This window comes from Cyprinodon tularosa, unplaced genomic scaffold, assembly GCF_016077235.1.
Source record: "Cyprinodon tularosa strain WSP-4 unplaced genomic scaffold, ASM1607723v1 ctg37, whole genome shotgun sequence".
Classification (NCBI taxonomy): Eukaryota; Metazoa; Chordata; class Actinopteri; order Cyprinodontiformes; family Cyprinodontidae; genus Cyprinodon; species Cyprinodon tularosa.
Genome location: NW_024039085.1, coordinates 1,041,256 through 1,066,823, shown reverse-complemented (window position 1 = coordinate 1,066,823; position 25,568 = coordinate 1,041,256). Strand labels below are relative to the sequence as shown.

The 25,568-nt window shown below is 37.0% G+C and overlaps 1 protein-coding gene across 4 annotated transcripts in view; it reads left to right on the top strand.

The window, feature by feature from the left end:
• Positions 1 to 1,477: 1,477 nt before the first annotated feature.
• The window catches only part of LOC119790752 (Kv channel-interacting protein 2), a 142,624-nt gene continuing 118,533 nt past the window's right edge, over positions 1,478 to 25,568 (top strand). For 2 of the 4 annotated variants that reach the window (XM_038296459.1, XM_038296464.1), the window contains exons 1-3: positions 1,478 to 1,566; positions 4,103 to 4,147; positions 4,248 to 4,347. In XM_038296459.1, coding sequence (XP_038152387.1) covers positions 4,275 to 4,347 — 73 coding nt within the window. In that variant the 5' untranslated portion in view covers positions 1,478 to 1,566; positions 4,103 to 4,147; positions 4,248 to 4,274. The remainder of the gene's footprint in view (positions 1,567 to 4,102; positions 4,148 to 4,247; positions 4,348 to 25,568) is intronic. The other 2 variants (XM_038296465.1, XM_038296460.1) reach the window with 2 other exon arrangements.

Below are 25,568 nucleotides of genomic sequence, written 5' to 3'. Positions count from 1 at the left end.
TAAAAGAGGCTATTTGGAGCAGTTTACTGTATATTATATTACAATCTGCCTTATATATCAGAGCAACTCATCCTATTCTGTTGTCCTTTGTGGGCTGTGGGGTGGCTCAGTGACGACTGTTAAATACAGGACATGTCAATCAGCTTGAAAGACTTCAGCCACACAGAGAAAAGTGAGAAGGTGAACCGACACTGGTGACACACAGTTCCTCTAAGTTCCTCCTTGTGAAGCTGATGAATTTAGGTAATCCATTCATCATGTCCTTGCAGATCAGATCTCTGAAGACTCCCTGCTTATTTTCCAATTTGTTATGTCCTCCTGCAATACCAAGGCAGCTGTTCTTTCACCTTTTCACAGCAACACTGTACTGTATCTATGCTGCCTTGAACATATATCTGATGCAACTATAGTCCCTGACTGGTTGCAACTCAACACTTTTATAAATGTGTGCCGTGTTGCTGTTTTGTGTTACCTTCTAATGTACATATACATTTTGGAATTTACAGTAGCAGGTATAAACAATTAGGTGAAACCATATTCTACAGTTGACAATGATGTTCGTGTCTTCCTGGTCACACTGAGATTGAATGACCCAATAAAAATGCAAATAATTTCCCAATGCTTAAGTGCAATTAAAATGCAGTGCATTCACGCTGAAAGCCAGCAATCCAGTCAACCTTCTTCAAGCAAGGGAGTGCCAACTTCCTCTACTGCACTTGCAAAAAAGCAGAATTTGTTAAGGGCATAGTTGACAAATATGTCAAATTTTGATGTTTGAATGCTCATTCAGTCCGCTATATTGCTGTACTTTATAACTGTCCAATTTACTTACAAACCCATCACTAACCAGATGTCAGCTAATTTCTCAAAGCCTATAATGGTAGAATAAAAAAAATATTGTATTCAATGTACAACCTGATGAACAATAAAATCATCTATAGGAAATAAAAAAAACTGGGTTCAGAATAATATGTTTTGAAAGTAAGATTATAACACAGACCATGACCTGCTATAATAGTAGGGCAAATACAGAAAATGAGATGAAATGACAGGAAGAAGGATCGAGACAAAGCTTCCCAGAGCATGTGAGTATTTATAGATCAGAAATAGACAGAACCTGTGCCTGGCAGCAGCAGTGTACTGCTTGTTGCTGATGTCTTTATAAACATACATATCTCTGACTCAATGAGGAACATTAGGAGGAGAGATGTTCTGGATACTGAAGGTAAAGAGGAGCACAAACACCATTATAATGAGGAAGATAGATATGCATGTCTGGAACAAAATATATCAGCGTATCGAAGAGAAAACGAGATTAAAAATAACACCATTCATAATTAGGCCATTGAGATCTTCCAAGATCTGAAGTCGGACCATATCTATCTGCATTCACAGCTCGCCTACTCTCTCTCTCTGTGTCTCTGTCTCCCTCTCTCTCTATGTCTCTCTGCCCGTGCACGCGCGCGCGCGTCAGGGTGATTGAGCGCAGCTCCTAAGGCGCGCGCCTCACTCCGCTGCTGGAAGCAGAGAGCGCACGGAGCAACAGCCACGAGAAATAACTGAACACAGCTTGCTAGCTGCGTGAAGCTGACACCCCACCCACGTCAAAAAACTCTGCAAATAGACTGAATGGTTAGTGCAACGTTAGTGCAGATTTGTGCAGAAAAAAATATTGTTTGTGCTACTTTTGTTTAAGAGATATTAAAGATGATTTTTTAGGTCATCCAGAGGTCACCATCCCCCCATTAAACTCCAATTTGAACCAAAGTGGTCTCCTTTTTTAGTGCTTCGTTTGTGCTTATTTGTGCAGTTAAAATGGTCATTTGTGCTGTTTTAGTTTTTAAGATATAATCATTTTAATTTTTGGCTGATGACATCACCATCCCCCAATCAAGCTCCGATTTGATCCAAAGTGGTCTCATTTTTTAGTGCTTCGTTTGTGCTGATTTGTGCAGTTAAAACCAACATTTGTACTGCTTTACTTTTTAAGATATAATCATTTTAATTTTTTGGCTGATGACGTCACCATCCCCCCATCAAGCTCTGATTTGATCCAAAGTGGTCTCATTTTTTAGTGCTTCGTTTGTGCTGATTTGTGCAGTTAAAACCAACATTTGTACTGCTTTACTTTTTAAGATATAATCATTTTAATTTTTTGGCTGATGACGTCACCATCCCCCCATCAAGCTCCGATTTGATCCAAAGTGGTCTCATTTTTTAGTGCTTCGTTTGTGCTGATTTGTGCAGTTAAAACCAACATTTGTACTGCTTTACTTTTTAAGATATAATCATTTTAATTTTTTGGCTGATGACGTCACCATCCCCCCATCAAGCTCTGATTTGATCCAAAGTGGTCTCCTTTTTTAGTGCTTCGTTTGTGCTTATTTGTGCAGTTAAAATGGTCATCTGTGCTGTTTTAGTTTTTAAGATATAATCATTTTAATTTTTGGCTGATGACATCACCATCCCCCCATCAAGCTCCGATTTGATCCAAAGTGGTCTCATTTTTTAGTGCTTCGTTTGTGCTGATTTGTGCAGTTAAAACCAACATTTGTACGGCTTTACTTTTTAAGATATAATCATTTTAATTTTTTGGCTGATGACGTCACCATCCCCCCCATCAAGCTCCGATTTGATCCAAAGTGGTCTCATTTTTTAGTGCTTCGTTTGTGCTGATTTGTGCAGTTAAAACCAACATTTGTACTGCTTTACTTTTTAAGATATAATCATTTTAATTTTTTGGCTGATGACGTCACCATCCCCCCATCAAGCTCCGATTTGATCCAAAGTGGTCTCATTTTTTAGTGCTTCGTTTGTGCTGACTTGTGCAGTTAAAACAAACATTTGTGCTGCTTTACTTTTTAAGATATAATCATTTTAATTTTTTGGTTGATGACGTCACCATCCCCCCATCAAGCTCCGATTTGATCCAAAGTGGTCTGAGTCACCTATGCATGTCAGTGGATGTTTCAAGTGTGTAACTGATTACATGTAAGTTTATTATGCCTTGTGTGTTGTAAAATTTCCTTATATAACCTCTGTTTAACTGTGTTATTTTGTAGCTGCAGCTTTATTTTGTAGCTGCAGCTTTAGTAATTTACTTTTGTCCCAGACTAAATTACTGACAAGAATTTACAGGATAAAAAGCGGCCTGAAACAAAAACAGCAGCAGGTGAAATTAGTTGTAGATGTGTAATAAATGTAGTCGGTTGTGATCATCACCTGCAAGTATAGAGAATATAATTTGAATCGGACATGCAAGCAGCACAAATGACCGTTTTAACTGCACAAATCAGCACAAACGAAGTACTAAAAAATGAGACCACTTTGGATCAAATTGGAGCTTGATGGGGGGATGGTGATGTCATCAGCCAAAAAATTAAAATTATTATATCTTAAAAAGTAAAGCAGCACAAATGTTTGATTTTAACGGCACAAATCAGCACAAACGAAGCACTAAAAAATGAGACCACTTTGGATCAAATCGGAGCTTGATGGGGGGGATGGTGACGTTATCAGCCAAAAATTAAAATGATTATATCTTAAAAACTAAAATAGCACAAATGACGGTTTTAACTGCACAAATCAGCACAAACGAAGCACTAAAAAATGAGACCACTTTGGATCAAATCGGAGCTTGATGGGGGGATGGTGACGTCATCAGCCAAAAAATTAAAATTATTATATCTTAAAAAGTAAAGCAGCACAAATGTTGGTTTTAACGGCACAAATCAGCACAAACGAAGCACTAAAAAATGAGACCACTTTGGATCAAATCGGAGCTTGATGGGGGGATGGTGACGTTATCAGCCAAAAATTAAAATGATTATATCTTAAAAACTAAAATAGCACAAATGACCGTTTTAACTGCACAAATCAGCACAAACGAAGCACTAAAAAATGAGACCACTTTGGTTCAAATTGGAGTTTAATGGGGGGATGGTGACCTCTGGATGACCTAAAAAATAATCTTTAATATCTCTTAAACAAAAGTAGCACAAACAATATTTTTTTCTGCACAAATCTGCACTAACGTTGCACTAACCATTCAGTCTATTTGCAGAGTTTTTTGACGTGGGTGGGGTGTCAGCTTCACGCAGCTCAGCTTGCTTTATCTGTATGGCACTTCAAATATGACTTGTTAACGGTAGTGTTTTCAAAGCCATCTTTTTAAAAGCGAGAAATTCAGAAAGTTATATATTTTTTCTTAAGATAAGAAGCACTAATCTGCCAACTGCTTATCACAGTTCCACATACCGGCGCGTACTGGGAATATGAAGCCGAAAAGCCGCGGCCAAAGCTTGTCGGACTCCAGGGAGCTGGATGGATCCTATGATCAGCTTACGGGTGAGTGAACCCCACCTTTAATTTTGGCATTTTGATGTCCGGGAAAAGATTCAATAAAGCTAAATACCTGATAGGCTGGACTTAGTTTTTTCTTTCTTTTTTTTTTTCCCCCAAGAACTTAATTTTTATTTATTTTCTTTTTTTATTTTCAAAACCCGTTCTACAATCATTTATCAGTTTTGAGTTTTAGGCAAATTCTTTTTATTTGTTTATTTTTTTTTTTTATCAGACTTAAAATAGTCGCTTCCGTGATGACAACATCCCCTCTTAATGTTTTTGTTTTCTTACCCTCTCAGTATTTCTTCCCTCAAATAAACCGAAAAGAAAGAAAGAAAGAAAAAAGCTCAAAAACTATATTTAGCTTTTTTTATAAGAAACTCAATATTGAATCTTATTTCTCAGTTGCATGGGATTGTGTGAAATGTTGATAAGTGATGATTTTTGTTGAACAATTTGATTTTAAAAGTGATTTCTGTTGGCTTGGCTCAGTTAAGGGAGACCACATTTTATTTGCATCACTGTGAAAAGCGCTCTTCGTTGAAAATGGACTAAACCTAAAAAAAAAAAAACCGCAACTCTGAGCACACTCTGCTGCTTTATTTGTGAGTTTCCTCTAAGAGAAAAGTCCTTGAGAATTTCCTCTCGGTCATCATTGAATTTATCAAACAGAAAAACAGTGCATGATTTCATGTTGTATCTCAAAACATCTGATCTTAGCTGATGTTCAATTAAACCCTAATGCACTACTAAAACGATCTAGAAACAAGTCAACATTTCTTAAATTAAGAGTATTTATCCTTAATTTGAGTAGGTATATAAGATGATTTGCTAAAGGAATGAGATTTTCTACTGTTGAAAAAAGATAATTAGATAGTATGCACTTGAAATAGACCAATGCAATAATTATTTCTTATTCTAAATGTAAATTGTATTGTTCCATTGACAAAGATTCTCATTTACCTCCTCAATTAAAGAACAAGTGCACTTATTTTAAGAAAAACAAAAACAAAAAAAAACTAATTTAGACTTAGATTTTTCCAGTGTGGTGCTCATACGCACTCTCTTTCTTGCTCAAATGTCAGATTTCTGAATTAAAACTTTGTTTGATGTCCTCTATGTTATAAGAAATGAGAGAAAGCTGGCCTATAACCAATTAAACTTACCTCCTCCCCTGGTAGTAGCTTGTCAAGGCAAGTAGTTGTGAATAATTGTGCAGATTCTCTGTATAAAGGATTTTTCCAACATAGGTGTTCATTGTTTATTTTTCTTTTGTATCAGGTTTAAAACTAGTTTTACTGCAGTGGAATAATTTTACAACATACAATCTAAACTGCTTGTATGAAGAGGGGTGTACAACTCAGAAAAAGTATTTTCTAACCCTAAAGATGAAAAACTACAGGCTCAACTATACGCTTTTTGGGATACCATCTTTGGAATTAAGAAAACTGGCTACATCTTTCTTAAAGATGTCTTTTAGGGAGTGATATACATAAGGCAGCAAATTAAACAAGTGTGATCTCTTATAAGGCAAATATAAGGTTCTGAAAGAGCTTTAAAATTTATTAATTGTGACCACTACACAGTTGGATCAAATCCCTCCAAAACAGCAGTTCTTGTGGAATTTGCTATGATCAGTCATTACAGTAATCAAGTGCTGTAAAATGAAATGATCTCGGTAAGCAAAAAAAAGGGTGATTGGAACAAATCCTGGCCCATGTGGTTCAAACCAACAAAGAAGCTGCTGTAGCTCTTTGTAAGGTCTTGTAAAGTTGTTCACACCGTCCCCTGTCCTGACCTGAAACAAGCAATGGACAAACAAGCATCAAAAGTTGTCCATGAAGCATTGGAAATATGGTCTCGATCTAAACTATGTCTCATGAATAGCATTGGGATGCAGTCAAGGGATGAAGGCAAGTCCTTCAGTTCAGCCATCTCTGGCCTTTTGTAGGAATTTCCTGAGATATTATTGGGACTGGGATGTTTCATCTTTATTGTAACTCTGATACCCTCTACATCTCTGCTTCCTTCCTTGTACTTAATGTACAGTCTTTGTATACTGGTTTTGAGGTGGAATTCAAGGTGCACAGTGAGTAGCTTTCGTGTATTAACATCAGTGGCCTGAATGTCCAACTTTGGCCATGTTAATACCCCAGCAGGGTTTCTATTACTGGCAAGACATAGCCGTTGATTCATTTAAGCTGACATTTTAGGATTTTTAGGACTTGTTGCAGGTATTTGGCTGCTGCTGTTTTTCTTGTGGACCCTTGGTTGCCATTTGCATGTGGTATTTCACTGTACTTGTAGCTCTCTTCTACATCTGCTATTCTCCCTTCTGGGAGTGTGATCCCCTCTGTCACCATCCGGCTGCATTTCTCCAGCCCAGATGACATTCCAGTGTCCCTGCTGTAGATTCTGGTAGTGGGGATCAGCGACTTAATGTCTCGCACACTCTTAGCATACTGCTTGATGTCATCCATGTACAGGTGGTGGCCGATAGTGGTCCCATTTCTGAGTCGGTATCCATAGTCTGTCTGTCTCTCGGTGGGTTTGTGGGTTGGTCATATGCATATATTTATATGTACACAGATGCATCATTTTGACCTTGTGTGGATTTAAACTAATCCACAACAAAAGCAATTATACTTGTATGTTGTGTAATCACTCCAGTCTGGGAAAAAGTGGAAATGAAACTCACTCCCATGTCACACATATGTCATATGTAAAGAGACTGTAAGCCTAAAAAGGTTGTTATGCAACTATTGCAGTTGTTCCCAAACATTTCCTGGTGGTCCCCATCTGATTTAAAAGAAAGTTTTACCCCCCCCCCCCCCCCCCCCCCCCCCCCCCCCCCCCCCACGCTGATTAATCTTTTTGACAGTTGAACAAAGAAAAAATCAGCTGCAGTAAACTATAATGCAATCTGCAATCTCCTTCAAATCACAAAACTACCACTTTAGGTTTGACAGTTTATTTCACAGGGTAACAGTTGTCAGCATATTTAAAGAGATTACAGCCATTATGTTTTAAACCTGAGCTACTTAGAAGAATACTCCCACCTCTTCTTATTCCAGGGTGCTTTGTAGTCGGTCAACCTTGTGTAAGTGTTCACATAAAGTGATATTGCTTTTGCAAAAGTTAACCAATGTGCAAGAAAGAGCAGCACTAAGTTGCTCACTGTGCTGGAGCAATTTAGCTCTTGCAGAGTTAATGACTTTTTTAAAGATGTGAATAGCATGGCTGATTCATCTTTGGAAGACACTATCAAGACTCCAGCATGCTTATCCCCAATGGTTTGCATGGTTATTTAGATGATATGTTATTATGTGATAAGTTGAGATCATGAAGATGAGGTGCAGATTAAGATGTGGGAAATATTTTTATGAGTGGCATTTTTAGATTATCAGTGTAGGGTACTACAAAGTGTCTCTATAGCGGCTGTTTTTACAAGCTTGTTATTGACATGACACCAACTGCAAGATACTCCACCTACTAGAAATGCAAGCCAGCGATAAGAAAGCTCTGACAAAAGTCAATAGTTTAAAGTGAAGCACATTACTGGAGGATTTTAATGGGGCATTTTTCTGATATAATGGGTAGAAATGATAAACAAGCAAATCAATGTGAAGTGTGTGTTAAAGGTAAATTTGCCCTACAGGGAGCCATACAAAAGAGCTAATACTGGGTTAGAGTTGGTTTATACAGAGCTGAATTCAGAGTCTAGAGAGGGCTACAGATATGTGCTGTCACTTACTGATGACTTCACCAGTGCAGTTTCATGTATTTCCTAAAATACAAGAGTAACACTGTGCAGGCAACAAAAACATGTATTGCAGACACAGCACCCTTTGGCAAGGTGAAATGTATATGATCTGATCATGTCACCTAAGAATGGCATCAGACATGAAACATCAGCACCATATTCGGCACAATAAAAAGCCGAGCAAAAGTGGCATACACTTTTTGACATTGCGAGATGTATGCTAATGGGGAGCAATTTACATGTTTTAAACAACAGCTACAACTTATACCTAAGAATTATCTCAGGTCTTCCGTAATAAATGTTACCTGCCCTCCACCTCAAAAATGCGGGAGTTGCAGAGAGTCTAAATTTCAGAATTTTCCGGCGGAGGATACTCCCGGACCATCCTATGCCGTGCTTAGCCTAAGATGTAATACACCAAGGTGTACACCCTATGAAATATTCCTAACTAAAAGCCTGTTTCAGCACAAGTGGCCTGAACTGTGCTTTTATTTTCACAGGCCAGTAAGTGGAAGACTTGTGTAAATTGACGGCCATATTGTTTGTCTCTTGTTATGGTGAATAAAACTCCAAGTATAAGTGAGTTGCTTGTTGCTGCCCCTCCTCTCTTAGAACCAAAAAGTAAGTATTGTGTGATGTTCTCATCTTCTTTGCTGAAAAAGAATCCTGCTGAGCAACTGGTCCAGCTGCTGCATAGTTATTGCTGCTAACAGGTTATCGTCCCAGCTACACACAAAGACTCAAGCAAAGAGTACCACAAGTGTACATCAACCACAGACAAAAATTCGGAAAGTACTGCGTGTCCTGTGAGGATCAGCACACATAAAAATAGCACCATAAGCAGAAGAGTGACAACTGGTCTAGCTTCTTTGATGACAATAAGCTTTTTATTAGTTGTTGTTTTTTTTTGTTTGTTTTTTTAAAACAAATTCCTATGTAAGCCATGCTTTCCTACTGCAAAATTCTGTGAATGTTGTCAGAGGAAATTCCTGCAGGGGAGGGCTGTTTCACTTTGGGACAAATCGAAACCACTAATTGGTCAATTAGCGACAAGCCTCCAGGAATAATTGACAGGTGGTATCGCATCAAATCTGACCTAACCACACAATTATTTGGCAGGAGAGGCAAGATCATTTTATTTGTACTGTATAACAAATTTCAGTGACAAGAGAATTCAAACTGTACATGAGAAAAAGGAAAAGTACATGCGGTGGCAGAAAGGCAGAAAAAAAGAAAAAAACATTAAGTTAATAAATAAATGGGGTGGGGTAAGATTCAAGATTTAGAGAGACTTCAACACAAAACCAATTTGCTAAACGGAGAGAGATGCAAACATCTGTACTGACAACGCTTATCAAGACAATTATGAACAACTGAGGGAGCTGTCGCCTTTTTGTATTCATTATTAAATGACATTAAATGAAACTAAATATATTTAGGTGGCAGGCTTTCCCTTGATCTTTCAGACAACAATTACAGAGAGTACTCTAACAAAATATTAGAAGCATTTGTCTCATAAATCAGTCATCTGTTTCGAGAACAGCATGTTTTGTCCAGGAGTGCCTCCTGATAATTTTAAAAGGCCAGACGGTAGAAATCTTGGGGTGGTACACAAAAGACACTGCAACAGAATTTGAAGTTTTTTTTTTGTTTTTTTTGCATTTGAAGATATTTTTGTAAATACAACAGGTAGATTTTAATAACTCTTCAAGGTTTAGTGCCTTTACGGAGATATTAGGATTAATCTGCCCTATAACAGAGTTAGACAAAGTAACGGTTCAAAGAAAAATCTAATATTTTTCACATAATATAAAACCCTCAGAAATAAGTTATTTCAATAATTTTCTGCTCAGAAATGAATTAACCAGCTGCAAGCATTTTTTGAAATGAAAAATAGGAGAAAAAGATTTGAGGCACATTCTTTGGTTCATAAACTGGGATAATCTTGTAAATGTTTTATTTTCTGTTGGATTGAAAACTGCCACCATCAGAAAACATACAACAGATATTTTCTTTTACAGTCCTTAGAAATAAAACCTTAGTTGCTCAAACAGTAAATCAAAACAAAAGCGCTGTCTTTCAGCAAAAGGTTTGTTGGTAAATCTCTACACAATTTCAAAAACGAAAATATGTACATTCTAAAGGCAAATATTCATACTCTGCAAGGGTAATTTAGACTATGAAATAATAGACCTTCAAAGTATCACACAGCACCTTCAAATGTTTCAACAGTTGGTTTAGAAACATTTATTATTATTTGCAAGACTCTAAATTGTCGTTCTGCTATGTTGTTCTGTTATAAGCTGAAATCTTTAGTCCATTTATGTGATCTGCTGTAAAACAAAAGCTGCAATCTAGAGTAATAAAAACAGAAAACAATGACTAACAAAAATGTAATGTTTTAATGATCATAAATTATTTTACTGACATATGATGGATGCCATCTTGTATTTTCCCAGGTAAGATAAAGAGTGTTGCAGCACAGTGTTAGCACACTGTTTGTGAACATGGAGGTGGCTCTGTCGGTGTGTGAGTGTGTGTGGGATGGGGGGTGGGGTGGGGATTGCTACAGGTGAGTCATCCCTCTTACTTACCAATGACTTGTGAGTGCGAGTGAGTGTGGTGAGCATATGTGTGTGTGTGCTCCAAGTAAAGCTGACCTGCGTTGCCTAAAGGCAGTGTGGGTGGTCTCCTATTCCAATTTGAGTGAAAATGTAGCCCCTCTAGAAATAACTCCCTCGCAGGTTGCCTAACCGTAATGAAACGCGCCCTGCAGTGTCTTGGCATCTGTAAGATAGTGTGTTAGCGTAGCATTCCCTATTGTCTTTAAGTGCACTGGTTGAGGGATGAGAGGTAATTAGAAAAGTGCAGTAACCTCCTCCTTCACCTCACAAGCCACAATCTGGGCTAATATCACTTGTAGACACACTACAGAAAGAACACATCCTATTTCTCAGCTTTCATCACAATCCTGATTCTGAGTGCAGAATATTACCCAAAGGCTATCAGCATTAATTGGTAGCCATTCTGCCATGTATCTTATTTTGTTTCCATTCTAAAACTGTACATCACTTGATAGATTAGTCAAGAAGACAGCAGTTCATTTAAAAATATTTAACACTTATTTTCCGTATTTCTGCTTTTTTCAGTTTTGTCTCAGATCCATCTCTTCTGAGTTTTTCTTAGTTTTTAATAAGTCCCTGTTAGTCCCTGTTGTTATAATTTTTTTTATAAATAAGAATACATGTACCTAAAGTTCATTGATCTGGTCAAACATATGGAAACCACATATTGCATTTTTAATCTTTTTTTATTTATGTACCTGTTGTGAACAAATTGTTCATCGAAGTTTATGTCCTTACATTTTCTGTTACATCTGGGAGAATCTTCTAAGATGGGAAAATTCATTATTTTTATTTATTTATTTCTATGAAATATGTATCAGCTGCTCAACAGGTAACTAAATTAGCTCATTTTAAGCATGGCTGATGACAAAAATGAGATTTCCTTCCAGTATTTGAACACACAGTGACTATCTTGTATTTATAAAACATTTTTTCCAGTCTGCAAAAAGGTATAGCTCAAAGATCTTTGGAGGGATATTTTAATTCAAAGTAAAACTGCTCCTACACAAACACACAAGCTCGTGTTGTGATGCAAAGCAGAAGTTTAAGATGATATTTGTTACTTATATTGTCATCTTTATTTAAACCTTATTTCAACTTCCTCTCTTTGATCCTAATCATCCCTTCTATATATACAATATGGTTTGTTACAGACTATACACTATATTACACTAGCCAAATTACTATATATTATATATTCTCTCATCTATCCAAATTTTTGCAATCAGGTGTTTCTATCAATTCACAGGCATAAACAATTAAGCACCTTGAAAATCTTAAGCTTTTGACACCATTAAACAGCAAAAGGAGATTTCCAATCATAATATAACTGTTTTTCCTCATCTTGCCAAGTCCAAATAAACTAAACAATTAAAACTGGCAAATAGGGCTGAAACAATTAATCAGAAATATTCTTGAATAATTGATTATAGGGATCATTTTCCACTAATTTAGTAATTGATTAATTGTTATATGGAGTTTAGAGACTCTAAAACTTACCTTTAGTTGACGGAGCGACCCGTCAATGTAAGCATTTTGCATTTAAGATAAAAATATTTTTTGTCTGTCAATATGCTCTGTCGAGAGTTTCTCAAGTGGAAATATTTAGTTTCACCTGGTTTAATTTTGCAAAAAGTCTTCCTTCAGGAAGCTTTTGCTATCTGAATATTAATCGATTAATCGCAAAAATGATAGACAGATTTGTAAAATAATAATTAGTTGCAGCACTAATTGCAAATAAAAACTGATTTCTGGACTAAGTTTGTGGTGATGTGATTCATATTTTCGACATTTTTCCAATTGAGATGAATCAAATGTCAAAACCATATCGTACATTTAGCATTACAATGGTTTAAATCCATCAAAACATGTATACATTATGTTTAGTATGTAAGTGCATCTGCTAACAAATACTCTGATGCACCCTTTTGAGCTTCAGAACATTTAGATACAGACTGGGGTCTTATTTGAAACTAATTAAGTTGTAATTTTTTTTCTTTTCATTTTTCTGGATGACAGTCTAAAAAAAACTTGGAATGTAAAAAAGATTTAATTGAAGTAAAAAAAAAATGTACATTTAAAGTACCCACGCATTGTATGTACATTTAAATTTTTTTTATCTTTAAAAAAAAATGAAAGGTATTGCAAATGTGGACTTGCAATTTTCAGAGGTCATAGCAAATGTGGAATTGACACTATGATGCACCCAGTTAGTATTATTTTTAAGCACATATGTAAGCCTGACTAGTCCTTTACTGTCACTTTCTCTTAATTTCATTTTGAACAACAGTGTTATAATCCTTTGTAGACAGTTGAGTATTATAAAGCATTTTTCACTCTCTAGCTTAAAGCTACAGTGTGTAATTTTCAGCGACATCTAGCGGTCAGACTGCAGACTGCAGCAACATGAACGTCTCCCCCCCACCGCTTCTCCCTCCCAACAGTACGGCGAGCATTACAGGACAAAATGTCTTCCACGACGTCCGCATCACCTATCTTCTCAAGTGATGAGGTTTGTTTACATAGATAATTTTACAGATAGTATTTCATTAGTCTGTTTAGGGTATAGATTTCATGTAGACTTAAGATAATAAATATACCCGTTATTTTTTCTACGTCGTTGTGACATTTTGGTGAGCTGCTTTGCATGGTGATATAAACAGACGAAGTAATTGTAGTCATTAGTTTAACAGCGAGATTGTGTTCGCTGGAAGAATATATATTCCCCGTTTACAGAGTCCAAGTCTTGTTTGTGGCACGGGGGTTACAAGGCAAGGAAGAGGGAAAGGAAGAGGGCAGAGAGGCCGGGGTGAGCGTGCAGCTGGGGCCAGGCGAGAGAGGGGAGCCAGCGGGGTGAGAGCAGAGGAGGAAAGGCTTGAAGATCTCCAAAGGAGCTGGAGAGAAGTAACCGAGGTATATATCCAGAAAATTATTTTACAGAAAATTACTGAATCATTACCTGTGAAACGTCAGGGACGTTGCTGAATAAGTATACTGGAGAGTAACAGCATCATCACGCAGCATGTTATTGTTTTAGACAGGTCTGAGCATCCTGTACTCCAAAAACTGCAGTGATATTAGACAATTGTGTGTGTAGGATTAATTACCTGTCCAAGAGAAAACTGGCAACTTGAGCGTCACTTTGAAAACCTTTTTCCTCCATCAGTGACTTCCATCGTGTAAATGCCGTGCCAATGTTGATCCGTGTTTTTTGTCGTTTCTTGTCACTCTTGCGTTTATTCTCGTCGTGTTTCCGTTTCTTAGATGACGGGGGTTCGGTGTCCGCCGCTTTTCGTTGTGATACAGAGTAGGCATGATCCTCCATTCGTCTGATGTTTGGCCACACAGTGCCAAACAGTTTGCAAAGTCACTCACGCCTGCCGCCTTGTTTACCTTTCTTGTTACCGAGGCGCAGTATACCTGCTTCTTCTTCTTCTTTGGTTTCAGGCAGACTAAACGCTTCTCAGGCATAATACTGCCATCTACTGTTTAGTACCGTCTCAGTTCATCTCTCTCAACTTGCCGTAGTTATTTTCGAGCGTCATGGGAGATCTCGCAATCGCTAGTTTGTTGCCTCTGCGCTGCCGTAGCGCAAAGATGTCTGCCTCCATGGCTGCGAGACCCGCTCCTATGTAATTATAAATAACGAATTCTAAGGCAACGCAAATATTATGGTTAAAAGGCTGAGCTCATAGGTGATGATAAATAACATAGTTATGTATAATATATTAAATTTCTGACTTTATATGCCTGTAATTATTACACACTGTAGCTTTAAGAGACAAACTTTGACTACCCTGATACAGACAGTTTCAGTGTGTGACAGCAGAACAATGTGAGCAAGGGCTTTTAATTCAGGAATTTAACGTGTCTAAGGTTTGCCATAACTTGAAACGGCAGTATATTTTGGCCAATGTACAGAAAAAAACTGAAATTTTCATTAATTTATCTTTGTAGGATAAGGTTTGGTCGGTAGAATGTGCTGATGCAACAGTGAAGACTTTTATTACAGAACTAGGCACTTTCTGCTGCACAAAGAATCATAAGAACTTCTCACAATAACATTGAAACAGTTGATTTTGTTGTATCTCATTTGCCAAGACATGCATAAAGCATTGGTTATTGAGATGTTGTTTCAGCATAGGAGGGGATAACTTATTTCACATAAAAGACCACAGTATGGGAGATGCTTAAATTACTTTATATGATTTTTTTTACCTGTCACAGCAAATATGCCTTGTTGATGGACAAAGTGAACAAGTAAACATCCATTCTCTTAAAACTATAACCATGGCAAGGTCATTGACTTACAATGATATGCATATGTTTTGCAAGTTCACCTGAAAATTATACTTGTATTAAATAACTAGAACTGGAGGTTATAGTTAATTAATAGGTTATTCAAATCCAGGATAAAACTAATTCATTATTATCAGCGGAATTATTATAACTGTAATTTGCTTACTGACCAGGGTCCTTAGTCTCTGACATAAAAGGTTTGACTCCTAGATCTAGCTGTTTAAACGTGACACGTGTTAAACCTTACAACGTGTCTGGCATGATGTAGCTGGGAAATAATGATGATAGCCAGTTCACTCTAGCGGTGTCTTCAGACCAACGCTGCGTTCTTCTGCAGCAAGATTTAGGTCAACTAGAGCTGGATTATGGAGCAGCAGAAGCAGCTAGTTTACAAAGTCAATGGTTGACATGCATCAAAACGCAGCGAAAGTTCCTGCTTTGTTTTGAACAGCAGGAGCAGCGCTTCTGAGCAGGTGGAGCAGCGCATCATGAACTTCCGAGCATGTGACAAGCTTAATGTGCTGTGAAAGCAGCAGCTGGAGTTGGAAAAATTTACTTTTGCTGCTAGACGCGCCACTTCATTCAATCAGAAGCTGATCTGGGAGATGGTAGGTAGACAGACAGCACTGCTGATGCAGATCGCTATGACCAGTGTTTCAGACATACAGTAAGAGACGCATGAGACTTATGATGCAGTGTTTCAGGAAACATTGCATTCAACTCAGTTTGAATTGTAGGAAAAGACAGCAACTACGATCAGCTCCTTCTGAATCATAGAAAAGGTAGTCTGACAGCAAGCACAGACCTTTCTGGAGGGATTTGGTGGCTAATCAGCATAGCTTTCAGCTTAGAAGCGCTTAGTCTAGGCCTTTCGCATCCAAGGGCCACAGGCAACAGGAAGTTGAATGGGAAATACTTCCTTTACAACGTCGAAAGGGAGAGGAGTCATTCCGGTTACATCACTGACATTTCATCTCAGCTTGCAGAATAAAATATTTTGCAAAAATTTACTTGTTTGATGGTTTTATGTAAAATCCATCCATCCATTTTCTAGCACGCTTATCCCGAGTGGGGTCGCGAGGGGTGCTGGTGCCTATCTCCAGCAGTCAATGGGCGGAAGGCGGGTTACACCCTGGACAGGTCGTCAATCCCTCGCAGGGCAACACAGAGACAAACAGGACAAACAACCATTCATACACACTCACACCTAAGGGGACTGTAGAGAAGCCAATTAACCTAACAGTAATGTTTTTTGGACTGTGGGAGGAAACAGGAGTACCTGGAGAGAACCCACGTATGCTCAGGGAGAACATGCAAACTCCATGCAGAAATCTAAAACCTTAATATGACTCTTTGATTGTCAATAACAAAATACATTTTTTTTTGTTAAAACTTTAGATGCAAAGATGGTACATGTCAAAAAGTGTTTCGACATAGGCATCAAAATTCAAAGGGGCAATAAGCCAGTCAAAGAAAAATATTACACCACCTTTGTTTTTTTTAATTTCCTGTTCACTTTAGTGTCATGTGCAATTAAAGATGCATTACTTCAAAAATGTAATGTTTATATCAAAAATACTTCATAAGGGTTTATATAGAAGGGCTGATAAATATCAATTTCCTCAATTTCATTGATAATAACCAAATGTGTCAAATTCTGACATCAATAGCTATCACACTGTACGGCCAAAACAATTAATTTAGACGTTCAATGTTTTCTTTTCTCATTGTTTTAGTCATATGATACCAGGTTGCATAACCATTGCTTTTGAAAACAACAAATGAATTCTACACTATGCAAACAGTCTGTTGGCACAGAGGAAGATTCACTCAACTAAACCTGAAAAAACATTTCTACCTTCTGATTAACTTAACCCAATGTTTTGATTGTTGATCATCCAAACTAACCTACAGAATAGGGGTTGGGGCAGGTTTTATTTCACAAATATTTTTTATTAACCAAACCAAAATATATAAAACCCTAAAAAAATTCAAGATGACCCTGAAAACAAAAGACTTATAATAATGTTGACATGTCTTTTTTCCCCAGCTTCTAATGTAGCAAAGGAAAAGAGCAACACCAAAAAGATGTGATGCAGATATAGATACATTTGCATTTTTGTGCTAAGTCTTAATAACGCTCCCTGACCCACTCTTTATGTCTTGTTATAAGAGTTTTTCTTGCCCATCACATCCTGCTAATGAGCAACTCTCTGTGATCTCTCTTGTTGTTAAGTATCAGCTGAATGCCTCAGAGCTGAGATCTTTCTGACTCTTAAAAATGTGACTTATTTAGATTATTTTATTATTATCAGACAGCGCTATAAGTATTCATAATTGCCTCCCAGTGACCCTTATTTTTTCACTCTCAATAAAACTTTTCACTCTTCCTTTGACATGATTAAATGTAATGCTATTTAACAAACTCGCTTGCTGTTCATTTTGCCTTTTTTATATGTGTCAGTTCTTTGCTGTTTCCTCATCTATTCTCTCATGCCCTGACCCTCATCCTGTCTTCCCTCTCCAGCTATGTCAAACCACAGTGCAGCCGTAGCTTAATCGGGTGGGAAGCCAAAATCAATCCTAACGAGATTTAATCTTTGATAGAATCTACGGAAGGCCAGACAATCGTTAATTAAAATCTGCCCTTCTTGCGCTGCCACAACCTCTTGTTATTCAGGACCCCTGTTCTGTACACACGTTCAACTGGAATGTATGCAGGCGAGAAGACAGGTAGTTGAGAAGATGGAGAAGAAAGCCAAGGGAGGTTTTGGAAGGTACGGGCAAAAAGAATGTCCTGAGAAAATCTTTGCCTTAAGATTATATTAAGGTGTTAGAGTTGGCAATTTAATGCTGGGATCTTGTCAGAAACATTTATCAACTTACATTTTGATCCTCTAGAATGATTGACAGGAAGTTTGTCAAATGGTGACAGATCCCACTGTCATTCATCTTGAGCTGCTTTTCCTACTTTGTCATTCGCTACATCTGATCTGCATTAGAGGATGATTTTCTGTCCATTAGCTCAACTACTAACCATTAGAAGGAGAGTAACTCATCTGTATGAGGAGCAGCACATATCTAAAGAGTACAATGCTCCATATCACGGGGCAAGGTACAGCACAACTGTCTTACAGTGAACCCTTTTGTTCCTCATCTCTAAATGTAAAAAAATACACAAACAAACAGGCAATCCTCTAAAACCATGCTGTATTTTTGTAATAAAAGGGATTGCTTTCTGTTTGTGTATGGATGTGGCTTTGTGATTGCTGTACTGTAGGTTTTAAGACAAACTATGTCCAGAGGAGCATTTTGGACATGCCCGTTGTGGGGCAAGTAAGAAAAATCTGGCTAAATAGAAAATCTAGAAAACGATATACATAAAACTGTAAGAAGCACAAAAAATCAGTAACTCAAGCTATTTTAATGACCAATCCAAGCTTAGCAACATAAGACCAGGATTTGCTCAATGCAACTGTTCATATTGTACAATGACCAATAAAAATATAGATGACAGACCACCTGATTAACTGGTCGGTCTTCGTTTCAGTAAACTACAGCATCAAAGAGGTGATCAGCCTGTGGTTCTTTTGTGGTGTTAAGGATGATCAGGTGTTTTCATCACATCTTCATTTTGTTAGAGCTGGTTTATCTCATTTTCCTCTTTAAATTCTGCAAAGGTTCAGTTTTAGACCAGAGCTGGTGCTGCTCAGTTATTTATTGATTGTGTAAAGGAATCAGATTAAAAATCTTCACTAGACCTTAAGCAGCAAGGATTTTTTTTTTATCGAAACCGGCTTGGGCAGTAGATATCTGAATATTTGTGTGGAGCTGGAGAGACTCCACTTCAACTTTAGTGGAGATATTTTAATTCTTCTCCAAAGTAAGCTTTGCTTTGTGATCTTCACATTGTCTAAATGTTCTTACCCATTAACTTTCTACCATCTTTTCACCAACCATCTTCTTTTTTTGTGTGTGTGTGTGTTTGTGTGTGTGTGTGTGTGGGCGCAATATGACAGTTCTGAATCAAAAATATTTTTAATTTATCGTATTTAATATTTTTATTTTAATGTGAGTCATTATCATTAAATTATTGAATAACTGAAAAAAACATTTTGATTTTGATCATAATCCTATTTACTGAGATGCACCCATAATACATTGTGACAGTTTTTGGTATCGATGATGCATGTATTTTTTTTTACAATCATTTAGTTAACTCTGATAGAGCTTCTGTTGTGGTGCTGTCAATAGAAAGCATTTGAAAACGCACAAACACATTCACACACAAATAAGTGCACAGGCAAGAAAGGAAGCACTGTGGGGATAGTTGGGTCGATATTACCCAGTTAGTCTATCAGTCAGGAAAAACTTGCTGTCTCCCTGTAGACAGACTATAACTGATAGGCCAATCAAGGCAAGTTTACCTTAGAATCAGGGCTGTATGCAGGGCCCAAAGAGTACTGAGGTCAAGAGTCAGTCACTTCTAGGTGGTTTTAGCTGCATCCTCATCAGAAAATGTTCTTAATCCCATTATTTAAATCTCGCTTTGTTTGGAGTCTTAAGGAGCAAAAGCAAAATCTTTATGACTTTTAAATAGGCTAGTCGGTACATTTCTTTGTTCTTCTTTCCCTGCCAGAGATTTCAGGCATTATAAATTTGTAAACCTGATTTTTATGTCATCTTTCTTTTGAAGCTTTTATCTAAGTGTAAAGACGTTCTAGTATTATTGAAATAAGTTGCTTCCTATTTCAGTATTTAAAATAGACACCCAAGTCCTATACCATTATTATGCTGATAATAGTGCCTAAACTGTTCACTCTTATATTTTTTCATATTTCTATTATGATCTTACGCAATACTTCAGTTTCATGGATTACATATTTGACTTTTAACACACATATAGGTCCAGCACAGTAGCTTCATTTAATAATACGGTTAGTACTCTCCCTCTATCTCTCTGCTCCTCCTGCTGCGTGGCCCAAAGAGGAGGTGTTTCTTCCCCAGCCTTTTTCTTCCTATCTAGTTTTCCTTTTAATGAAGATAATCAATGCAGTCAAATACAAAAAAAAGGATAGAAAGAAAACAACATGCCATTTTAACATAATTTTTCTAGGAGTTTATTTGTCATTTCAACACATGTTGACATAAAATAAAATTAGTTTTGTTGGTTCCAGAGCAACCCAATGTCAAAGTATGAATTTCGATTGCAATGTAAATTGTAGTTGACAATAAAGAGGTAAAAATAGCTATAAATAAGTTGAAGTATAGATATTAAATAAACAAGATAAAATATGCACATTTAAGCAAAGAAATAAAATAAATAAATATAGGATTCTTCAACATTACAACAGTTGTTGATAAGACTGGATTACTCTGAGGCTTTTTGATGGACCATTTTGGTGACTCTTGAAGCAAGTGCAAGTTACCATAGAAAATGATTTATTATTTTGAAAATTAACCGGATGTTTGATGTTGTTTCTGAGTGTGGCATCCTGTGCCGCGTGATCTGCTCTGTGCCTTCTTGCTGTTGAACTTCAGCATTCGGCAGAAATATAAAAACAGTTCAGCATCCAACACAGAGAAATTAACGCTGAATAAAACTTTTCATTTTGATTCAACTCTTGGAAATTGACAGATGACCTGTACTGATGGAGTTCAATAAACTTTTTGATGTTCCCTTGCTGTCTGAGCGGCACATATTTCCAAATGGAATTGCATTTATTTCTTACGGAGCCCCTCTGATGACATTAGGGCTGCAACTAACGATTATTTTGAAAATCGATGAATCGGCCGATTATTTTTTCGATTAATCGATGAATCGGACACAAAATATTTTTTTTATATTAACCTCTTTATTCCAAAATAAAAATTTTAGACAGAACAAACAAGCACACAAGTACAGGTTTCTCATTTACTGTACTGGTGCTATATGAAAAATAAATGTTTGTTTTAAAACTACGCAAACTTACATGAGAAATGTAGCTGTACATCCACAAAATATAGGGTACTTTGTTTCATAAAGCGCAAAAAGAGACAGGCATTTTTGTTTTTTAAAGCCCCTAAGGGGTTCAAACAATAGGTCCCCCCATTTCAACAAATGAGTTTTTTTTAGACTAGAAGAGTTCTGCCTTTTAAGACAGGAAAGTATAGCAGTTAAAGTTGCTACTTAAGAAAATACTGAACCATAGAGATACAAAATAGCCCTGTGATTCAAATTATAAATTGTATTTGGAATAAAAATGAGAGAACTAGGGGTGCTAAAAAACACATCCTCCAAAGACAGATATTTACATGGGAATGTGGCAGATAATTAATTGACATATTACTGATCTTGCTGGATTTTGTTCTGCTTTACTTCCATAAATTGCAGGATCTTCTTTACTTTATCTTTGCCAGAAGATTTAAACTTTAAAAGCCTTGCCCTCATAATTTGAAGTTAATTTATTTATAAAGAAAATATAAACGCTGCTTAAGCTAATTCAAATGAAATTAAAAGTAAAATAAGTAGCCAACCTTATCACTGTCTGTAACCTACTAACACGGTAAGGAAAGCATCAGATGAGCTACCTGAGAAACTAACTTACGTTTCCCCACTTTAAAATGAAACAAACATGGTTACTCATCCTGCTGATCAGCTCTCTTCACTGCCATTGAAGGCTCCAACATGTTTTCTTTTCAGGTGCTGCGTCATAACAGTGGTGCTTCCGTGCCATGTTTATTTGTTTTTACAAAAGTTGCATGTTACGACTTTTTTCACTTTACAAAGCGCAGGCTATTTTAATTATTGTGATCAATTTGCGCCGTCAATCCCGGGGCATGCGAGCTTCATTTGCAGTCTGGACGCTGAGGGTAAACTCCTCACTAAAATCCTGCGGCTCGGACTGCAGCGCTGAGAGGGATTCTTGTGGGAGAGGGAGAAAGGCGTTGGGGTGGGGGAGGCGCCCCACGGCAGCAGCTGCCGCTGGAGGACAAGGGTAGGAACGATACATGCTTTCACGTAAGAGTCTCCAAAAGCCGCCAGTGACATCGTAAAAAGTCGCCAGATTTGTCGCTAGTCGCTTTTTAAAAAAATAGTCGCTGGAGGGGTCTGAAAAGTCGCTGAGTTGTCAACACTGCAACTGCGGCGCTGACTCGCTCCGCCATATTTTTTTTTCTTCCCCGGGATGACGGCGGCGGCGGATGACGCATTAATCGCGCGACACAACTAATCGATGATTAAATTCGTTGCCAACGCTTTTAAAAGTCGATTTTTATCGATTTTATCGATTCGTTGTTGCAGCCCTAGATGACATGGTCAAAAAAAATGTTTAATTGTGGCCACGAAGTAGTATTTCGTGCGCACGAAATACTACTTCGTGGCCATGCAATAAGTATAACGTGTGCACGAAATACTACTTCGTGGCCACTCAATAAGTTTAACGTGCGCACGAAATACTTATTAATAATATTAATATCATTCCTTGAAAACTGTATAAGCAAACGAGCGCGCCTTCTCTAAGGTCTAAGGCACGCTCGATTTGCTTAGCCAGTTGTTCAGGAATTATATTAATATTATTAATAACTTATTGCGTGGCCACGAAGTAGTATTTCGTGCGCACGAAATACTACTTCGTGGCCACAATAAAAATTTTTTTTTGACCATGTCATCAGAGGGGCTCCGTAATTTCTCACCCTCATCAACATCTTAAACTGCTCTCCACCTGCATTTGTAGCTTGATGTGCTCCTCTTCCAGACTGCCGCGATGGACCGACTCACTAACGGCGTCTGTAGCCTGTGTGTGGTAGTTACTATAGCGACAGTGTGTGTTGACAATGACGCCTAGCAGTTTTATGGTAGATCTAGCCTTACAGTAAGTTTCAATGTATTAATGTAATGTTTTAGTTTATGTATCACAATTTATGCGAAATATTATTTTTTTTTTTTTATATCGAGGACATGACCTCTGTGTCCTCAATGGTAGTTACGGCCCTGCTTAGAATGTCTTTGGCTGGAAAATATTTTAAAAAGTTTTAAAAGTTCAATTTTGAATAAAGTTATCAAAAACTGATAATAGTTGGGTTTCTTTTTTTTTGCCACCTATTAGAAATACGTTGGTTAAGTAAACTGTATTTGTTTTTAGGCAGCTTACTATTTGTTTTGAATATACCAAAATATCTGTTTATGTTTGTTCTTGCGTTTTATTATTCTTTTCTATTTGTAAATACATCCTCTTTCTAATTCGTTTTTAATATATGTCTATTACTAAGTTTAAGATTTGGAGATTAATTTACTTAAAATTACCAGCTTGCCACTGATCAATACTTTTATAGTTTTAATGAACAATTTTTCCACTTTCTTTTTGAAACTTCTTTGTTGAATGGCTTCAGCCCAAGTAACCTTATAGATTAAATAAAAGCACCTCACAGATCTAGGACTTTTCCTGTATTCATAAGGTATTCTGTGTAATAAGATGAATTTAGCTATTACCTTGTATGTACTTGTATCAAAAGACTTAACTAATTTTTGTCTAGCACTTGGCCTTGGTAATTTCTGCTAGATTGTATGTTGGCAAGTCAGATGAGTTTGAAATAAATTATTATGGTGAGGTAAAATCCATAATAAAAATCCAATTTGAATTGCTCTCTATGTCGCACGGTGGTGTGATCTGCGTAGTGAGCAGAAATTGTTAAGCCAGCATCATTAGTTCCTTGGCAAGCATTAGCTGCCCTCACCCTGTCCTTAAAATGACTTCCTTCATCATTGCTGTATTGTCAGCCTTAGGCCATGTTGTCAGAGGAGACATTTCTCGACAGCCTGGTCTTTATCTTTCCCTGGAGACGCTGAAGTCAGCCAAATTCTCCAGCAGCTAAGTATGTGCACCCCGACACGGCAGAGGGAAATGAAACCAATTTTATTTTGGTGGCTGAAAGCTTCAAGGTATTATTATTATTATTATTACAACTGGGTGCAATAAGCATTTTGAGAAATGGTAAACCGCTGATGTAGGAATATTAAGCTTGACAGAACTTTGTGAGTGTTTGGCTTAACTTAAACCATGCTTTATTTTAAGTCTTCCTTGCCCAACTTGGTTCTGATACTATCTACTGATGCATCGCATTAATTAAGTTGGTTTCAATAATCTCTTTTTCACTTGCTTGTTTTAGTTGTTTGCTATGGGGCTTGAAAATCCTATTTCCCGGCCTTATTTTTCCCTCTGGTGTCAGTAAACCGATTACTAACAAAACAACTTGACATTCCATAAGTGCTTATCCCTCAGTATCGCAGCCTGACATGAGGATTTTAGAAAACAGAATGGAGTCTGTTAATCAACATACACATTGACAGAAACACACAAACAAAGACAACTTTGATTGATTGGTGGAGTGACAGTCTTGACAGCGATGGGATCATTACTGGCCCAGAGCGGTGACACAGCTTTGGACAGTAAATTTGGGTATAGGTCTTTGTATTTGTAAAAAGAAAAAAAAAAGCAGGGAGAGACAAAAGGATCTTTATAAAAAAAGACATACATTGAAATCTATAAATATTTAAAATCACTCCATCACGCTCTTTAAAAATAATTCCTCATCCATTTATTCATTTACCTTAATTATTCCTGAATGGCTGGTTGCTTGATTAGATTTAATGTATCTACAAAAAGCTTGTTTGCAAGTGGAAATAAATTGAAATGATAAAAACAGAATGTTCTGCTGCAGCTGTTTAATCTCAATGTAATGGTTTTGATGCAGAAAATAGAGATATTTTTTAAATATAAAAAGTCAAAGTCAAAAGTCAAAGTCAAAAAGCCTTTATTGTCATTATATTCTGTGACAAAAACAATGAGATTTGGGACTTCCATAACAGCTACCGTGAAATAAAAATAAAATAAAAATATATAAAAAATATATAGATATATTAAAAGGAAAGGAAATGTAAACAGTTACAAAAAATATATATAAATTAGGGCTGTCAAGCGATTAAAAATTTTAATCTAATTAATCACAAGGTTTCCTGAATTAATTTCGATTAATCACTAGCCTAATTATTATTGAAAAATACACATTTTCTGTGTGCTGTTTTCAAAACAGAAAGATAAACAAGATGGGTATTACATTTAGTATTTATTAATGACAAATCCAAACAAAGAATTTAATTCTCAACAATTTTGGCAACTTAGCCATTGCTTTTTTTTTTTTTTAGAAAATACAGGATGGGTGAATGGAACTTTTTTCATTTAAAACAAACAACTTGACTTTTAAACAATTACATGAGGTCATTTATCTATTATTTATTCATCTTTTAGCCAGTTGTTAAGGCAAACTAACTGGTTAACATTTTCTGAATGCAAAGCGGACCGTTTTTTCTGAACAATATGACCAGCGACAGAAAAGAGTCGTTCGCAGGGAACAGTGGATGCAGGAGTTGCTAGATATTTGCGGGCAAGCCGTGCCAGCTTGTCATGTGCTCCTGAATGAGCAGCCCACCACTGCATAGGGCAGTCCTCCATACTTATGCTTGGCTCTGCCCTATACCTGTGTATGTCTTTGTCAGGTTG